Source organism: Arachis ipaensis, chromosome B10 (genome assembly GCF_059453495.1).
Source record: "Arachis ipaensis isolate K30076 ecotype BB chromosome B10, ASM5945349v1, whole genome shotgun sequence".
In the NCBI taxonomy this organism is placed as follows: Eukaryota; Viridiplantae; Streptophyta; class Magnoliopsida; order Fabales; family Fabaceae; genus Arachis; species Arachis ipaensis.
The window spans coordinates 150781059-150787996 of NC_142435.1; the positions used below are offsets into that span (position 1 = coordinate 150781059).

At 35.9% G+C, this 6938-nt stretch overlaps 2 protein-coding genes across 2 annotated transcripts; one reads left to right on the top strand and one right to left on the bottom strand.

Annotated features, from left to right (window-relative positions):
• The first annotated feature begins 227 nt into the window (after window positions 1-227).
• LOC107632163 (uncharacterized) lies at window positions 228-1802 on the top strand. Its single transcript, XM_016335836.3, has one exon. The coding sequence runs from the start codon at window positions 335-337 to the stop codon at window positions 1553-1555; it is 1221 nt and encodes a 406-aa protein (XP_016191322.1). The 5' UTR covers window positions 228-334; the 3' UTR covers window positions 1556-1802.
• A 2156-nt stretch (window positions 1803-3958) lies between these two features.
• On the bottom strand, window positions 3959-6408 carry LOC107632158 (heat stress transcription factor A-4c). The gene is made up of 2 exons (XM_016335833.3): window positions 5289-6408; window positions 3959-5161 (listed from the first exon to the last, which is right to left on the bottom strand). Exons 1-2 carry the CDS (start codon window positions 5502-5504, stop codon window positions 4166-4168), a joined length of 1212 nt encoding a protein of 403 aa, XP_016191319.1. The 5' UTR covers window positions 5505-6408; the 3' UTR covers window positions 3959-4165.
• Between the last annotated feature and the right edge of the window lie 530 nt (window positions 6409-6938).

Consider the following 6938-nt stretch of genomic DNA (forward strand, 5'->3'; position numbering starts at 1 on the left):
GGTCCCCTTGAGTGGCAAAAATCAATTTTCAAGTAAGAAAACTAAAAAGCAGGAAAAGTGGCTAAAGTGATCACAGGAATTGTGGGGCGGGTTTCTCTTTTGAAAAACATATTAAAACAAAAAAGAAAATGAAAGAAAAGAAAACCATAGCAGTATGAAACCCACGTTCCTATTTAACAGCTTAACCGTCCCACTAACTGCTAGAAGAATCTAACCCCACAACCTTGCACTTTACTTCAGTTTTGGTTCTCTTTTTTGTTCCTTCTCTTCAGTACTACAAACTGGTAAACCTTAACCCAAAGAAGAACCAAGAGAACCATCTTGACAACAAAGGATGAAGTGGGGTGGAAGAAAATCATCACCAGCTTCTTCTTCTAATAGTATTAATAATAATACTAAGCATTCTTTCATCTCTCAAGTGTCTCCTTTTTCATGGCTGTCCAAGTTCAAGCAGATGAGGATTAACTCGGAGCGAAAGCCGGGGCAGAATGCAAAGCAGAATTCTGTTCCATCTTATGGTTCAGCACCAAAGGATGCATGTGGGAATAGAGGTAGGTTTTATGGAGGGGAAGATGATGCCTTCTGGAGACTCTCATTTGGTGAAGAGAGTCATGAGCATAACAAGAGTAGTGAAGATATCTTGAAATCAACACTGCACAATTTGGATGGTGATCATGCCAATGATGTCATTCAGTCCTCAGCACAATTTGGACCGAGTGATAAAAGACATGGAAGAAGAGATGCTAGTCTGAGGTTCAAGCAGAAGGATATTGGAATGGGAGAGGAAAGAAAGTTGCCAAGTGAGAATGAGTGTGATCATGGAGGAAAGGAATTTGAATTCTTAAGGAGGAGATATGAAAGGAAAGCACAAAAGGTTTTTCAAGATCAACTCTTGAAACTAGAAAAAGCTGCAGATAATCTAGAATCTGAATTTGCATCTAGCAACTCTAAGTCCTTGGAAAATGATGTGCTGAAATCCGAATCGCCTAGAACGATTCGAACACCAAGAACAAATTCGTACATGTCCTCTGTAAATTCAAAGAATTCTGGCCATGGAAATATTAAAGAAGGTGGTGTTAACTCTGGGAAGAATACTGAAGAGTTGAGAGTGAAGGTTAACAAGAAAAGGCAATCACTTCATGTAAGCAAAGAACTTCAGAGGAGGAAGCCAAGGAATAGTCCAAGGGTAAGAGTGCATTCTCCGAGGATGGCTTCCAAGGTCGAAATCTGCAAAATAAAGGCCATAGAAGACATGAAGAAAGCAAAACTAAAGATGAAGAAAGAGGAGGAAATTTCAGAGGAAACGGCAGGCGTAGACAGCTTTGCTGTGGTGAAATGCTCAATGGATCCGCAACAAGACTTCAGAGATTCGATGATGGAGATGATCGTGCAGAGGAAGATCAGCAGGCCAGAAGAAATGGAGGAGCTGTTGGCATGTTATCTCACACTGAATTCTAGTGAGTATCATGATATCATCATCAAGGTTTTCAGGGAGGTGTGGTTATATGTGAACAAGGTTTGTTGTCTTAAATCAGAAGCAATGCAGTTGCAATGATCAACAATTGCTGCTTTATTTATAGGGGAACTTAGAAGAAATGTGTATAGTTATTCTAACTCTACAAACATTTCTTTTTCTAGTTATGCTTTTTAATTTTTTCTTCTTGGATTTCACCATTCTCTTCATTTCTTGTGCGTAAAATTCAAACCAAGTTGCAACAAGATCTCAACTAAACTACTGTTTTCAGATTTGATAAAGTTCAACTTCTATGTATTGTGCATGCAAAGTGCATACTGCAAGTTGTTACAGTCAACATAGGATACCGGGGAAAAAAGCCAGAACAACAGTGGAGACAAATGAAACTTCTTGAAGAAATGAGGCATATTCTAAAAGAGGGATAATGAGCAATAATACGTGCATAATTGAATACTTTTCTTCTAAGCATATGGGTACGGTCCTAGAAACTATATTTGGTTAGTTTAGAAAAGGCAGAATGGAAGGGAGTGATGAGATTATGAGCCCTTTCTTTCTTTGTTAGTACAGACCATGGATTGTAAAAGTAGTTTTCAATATACACTTTCTAAATTATAGAAGAGCATATTCTTAATGCAAGGATTAAAAAAGAAAATAAAGAAGCTTCCAAATAAAATTTTTATTAATTTTCTCCAAAACGTATAGGTTCATAAAATAGAATTAGTCACTCGTACAATTATCAAGTTAGACTGGCTATATTGTACTTTTTGAGTGCGGTCCTTCCTCGGTGTTTTTTTCCCTACAGAATGTACCGCTACATATTTGAGCAAGAATTTAAGAATCTTGAGTAAGAATGCATTATATGGATAATTATGAATGTAATTGCATCTTATTTTCTTTTGCATCAACAAATGAGATGGTACACTTTGTTCTCGAGTTTTCAAAGAACCAAATCAAGTTATAAATAAGTTATGAATAAGGTGAGGACCATGAAAGAATCCCTTCTCCCTTATGTTTGGTCCATCTTCACATGGTTGACCAGGACCATATAAGAATCACTTTTCTGTTTCCATCCTCAAAACTTAACATGAATTTCCATCTACGCCCTCTGCACAATTTTAATTATTACCATTTCTGTGCCAACTATGCCCATTGTTCATCAAGTTAGAGCTCTTGTGTGGTTCTATCTGCCACCTGCCATCTAAATATTCAGGGGATAAATAAAGTATGTAACCTAACATAGCTTACTAACACTGTATACTGATGCAGTGACAACATTACAATCAGGAAACTGATGGGCACAACAATGCTAAATTTGATAACTATACCTAGAGCCTGTATCATCCTCTTCTTTTGTGAAGCATTTATGCCACATCTACACAATGCCAAATTAGTTAATTGGTCCCAAGTAACACTAAAGATCAAAACAATTCTAAATAAAAGTCAACTTGGTGGTTATTGGGATAACTATCTAACAAAGCAAAAAGCAATGAAGTTTACCTAACTTGCTAGGGGGCTCATAAATAGGTCCATCGACTTTAATCTTGTTGCAAGTGGTCTTTACTAAGCAAAACTAATATATACTCCCATTTACATCTTTGGCATTCAATCATTCTATAGATACTCGTAAATGTTGATAACAGAACTAGCCACATTGATACAACCATAAACACATCCTGAATTTCTTTGATAAGAACTACCACAGTACAAGGCATGCATGCAAACCAATAACTAGCATTTAAAACAAACAACAAATATTATGCCAAAAAAGAGGTCATCAAATATGTTCCTACTGGCTATACTCACCCTTATATCGTGCAACTTAAAACTTAGTCCTGACATCCAGTTTCGTTATGGCTGAGCAAACTGGTTTTTCCCATTTCACCCCTCTCGCCCATTTTCTTTTATTCATTATTTTGTTAAGGCCATTTTCTTTTGGTCTACTACTCTATGCTACTTAAAATAGAGCAAATAAGTTTGATAATATCCATGATGTAGTCTAGCTCCATGACCTCCTCGATACTCCAAATAAGTTTCAATAACAAGGTTGACATACATAATGTGCTAAGCAACACACAAAGAAGTTAAATAAACCAAAAACTCATTCATCCACCCCATTGAGGGACGATCGGCATATGGTTGATTTTCACTTCATCAATTGAATGATTTGGATGCTATTCTATCTTGAATTCATACATTTCACCTCAAGATTATTGGATGAAGAAAATCAAGGAACAAGTATTCAAACTATACCATGCAAGTTTCAAGTACTCTCTTATATATAGAAAAACAACATCCTCTTTCAACTCTAGTTTCTAAACCAGTGTAGCCATGCACTACTGGTGTTTTGCGATTTCGAATTGATCGCTAAACTTCAATGGCAAGGTGATTTCCATCAATATAAGAGACATTAGTGGAAGAATGTGGTTATTGTGCAATGTGGCACCTGCATGATGCAGTCCACAATTTAAAACCTTGAATCAAATCTTCCAGTAAATGCAGGTTTTGGCATAGAAGAGGGAAAAGATAACAGAGAGCAGTATAATTAACTAACAACAATGGAGGATACAAACATTTATTCCACCCGAAGCATGGAATATGTAACTACTGCACAGAAAACCACGCATACCTAGTTTTATTACATCTGATTCCGAGGCATCACAATCTAGAAGAAATAATCAATTTCAATTGTCACTATGTTTTTTCTGCTTGACTAACATGACCTATTTGTTCTGGAAGATTACTTGTATTTCGCATGTTCCACCAAAATTTTCCTGGGTCACTAGGTTTTCCTTCACCCTTGCTAGTATCATGATACTTTCTTTCTGATTGTACTTCCTGTGCTTCTGATGAACCAGGATTCTCTGTCAAGAATTGTTCCCAAAATACATCATTAACACCAGCCACCACAGGGGTTGTGCCGGCAGGTTGTTCTTTTGATGCGGAAGCAGGCTCGGAAACAGGAGCAGAAGCAGGCTCAGAGTTCATGTCAATTCCAGATGACTTAGGCAGAACTTCAACATCTAGTAGGGGACAAGATATAGACAGACTATCAGCACAACTTGTAGATTCATCAAAATCCAAGCTTGAATGAATGTGAATGGTCGCGTCAGAAATATCATTTGAAATGGTTTCCCAAAATACCATGGATGACTCGAGCTGATCCAACTGCTCTGTGATTATTGTCAAAACGGAGGAGTCCTGTGAATTTTCTGTGGGTAACATTTGTTCGGTCTCAGTTGTATCTTCAATGTTAGTTTCATCACTAAGATAGCCATTTCTTGGTAACCTTCGTTTTCTATCTGTGGTTTCTAGCAATGCCAATTGATTCAAGTCAATTCCAGGTTTCTGCAGTACACTGGAAACAGAAGAGATCATCTTCTGATGCTTCTGCTCCATCTTCTCCACACGGTCTTTCGAGCAGTGTATTCGAATCTCATATTCTTGCCACTCTTGTTCATGTCTCTGTAGCTCCATAAGAAGCTGTTCTTTTTCACGGTTAAGCCTCTCTATTTCATCCTGTAAACTCATCCTTTCTGATTCTGTCAGTGGAGCTTGCGCCTGAAGATTCTGTAAAGAATGACTATGAACCGGTTTTCGTCTGTGGATATTCTTCATGCGATGTGGTTGACCTCTTACAAAATCATCATTTGCGAATTCCCATTGTTCAGGGTCAACCTTCTTAAAACCCTGTCCAAATAAATAGTAGTGACTAGAGAATCAATTTTAGCAATCAAAATTCAAAAAAGCAGAATGTGGAAATAAATGCAAACAGAGATTATCATAAACAACATCCCTCAGATTCAAATTAACTTACATAAGTGTTCAGCTGCCTGATAAAGCTTGAGAAGTTATTGTGCTTGAAGAATCTAGGCAGCAAATCCCTAGCGAAATCCGGAGGATTCCACACAATGAAACTTCTATTAGAGGCACTCCAAGAAACAATGGGATCAGTGGAAGGATCATCCACCATCTCATAAGTCTTTGCCAGAAAAGGTGGCAGGGAATTGGAACTGCTCTGAGCTTCATCCATCACTCAAATCCCAATCTCCTCAGTCACAAATCTCACCCTCTACCTAATTCAAAACTCCAAAACCAATTAACTCCTTCCAAAAACTTCAAACCAAGCCAATCATCAATCCGCTCATGAATTACAAGGCAATGACAGAATATAAAAGATATAACAAAATTTCCTTCTAAAAACCTGCGAAAGACAAAACCCAATAAAGCGAAACTAGAGCCTAATTAATCACAACCAACAACTTCTAAGAATCCCCATTAATCTATTTACAGATAAGAACCATGCTCAAAACTTTAAATTTCAGCAACAGCGCCATGATCCACTATGTCATCAAAATCACAAAGCAAAACAAGCTTTCAGCTTTTTCCTTTGTAAACTTCAAAATACCCAAAAAGAGCCAAGTGTTTTTCTTTTTTACCACAAAAAGATCAAACAAATCTTACACCATCATACAACGTTGAATTCCCCCAAAAGAGTGAGAAAAAAGAAAAAAATAAAAAAATTCTTTTCTTTTTTACTCGACGTGCAAATCAGGGGAAGCTTGCAGGGAAAGTAACAATAATTCACAAATCAAATCCAACTGAAAATTAAAAAAGCGAAAATGAAATAAAATAAAGAAAAGATCGAGGTTTTATGAGTCCGAAGCTTTGCTAAGAGAGAAGAAAAAAACAAGAAAGAAAGAAGGTGATAAGATGCAGAAAGAACGAAAGAAGGTCCTTCACGCTTCGCAGAGGCTTCCAATTTCTTCTTCTCTGTTGAACCGCGTTGGTTCAGAGTATTTCCTCGATAACCCTTTTCTTTTTTCTTTTTCTTTTTCTTTCCGGTGAATGGACGGTCAACGAATGCAAATTACGTGTTCTAGAATTGTTTGACTTTTGAGCACACCTCAAATTCTTAGGGCGAGTTTCGCATCTTCATCTAATCAATGTGATATGAATATGATATGATATCATATAATTAATAACTAAATAAATAAATAGTAAAAGGTTAAATTAGTCTTAAAAAATTATTTGTTTTTTAAATTGGTCTTTGAACAATTTTTTTAATTAAATTTATTTTTTTAAAAATTTAAATTAGTCATATTAGTCTTTCTGTTATTTCCATTACTAAAGACATCAGAATTTATTGATATGATACATTAAGTAACATCACAATACACACTTAATAGTCCTAATTGACTATTAATATGATTAGTCTATAAAATTAGATCACATCAATTTCAAATTGAGAGATTCTAATGCCTCAAATTTTCTCCTCAATTAGGTTTTAATTTGATTTAATTTTATAAATTTATTATGTTAAAAGTTAATTAAAACTCCTATGCGTGTGTTATAGTGTCACTTAATGTGTTATATTCGCAAATTTTGACACCCTCAACAAAGGAAGTGATGTAAGGACTAATATTACTAATTTAAAATTTTTAAAAGATAAATTTGATTAAAAATA

Excerpts from the sequence above, each read along its gene's own strand:
- LOC107632163 (XM_016335836.3), top strand. The coding sequence starts at position 335 with ATGAAGTGGGGTGGAAGAAAATCATCACCAGCTTCTTCTTCTAATAGT.
- LOC107632158 (XM_016335833.3), bottom strand. The coding sequence starts at position 5,504 with ATGGATGAAGCTCAGAGCAGTTCCAATTCCCTGCCACCTTTTCTGGCA. Across the intron at positions 5,162-5,288 it reads TCAGGCAGCTGAACACTTAT|GGTTTTAAGAAGGTTGACCC; the intron begins GTAAGTTAATTT and ends TTATTTGGACAG.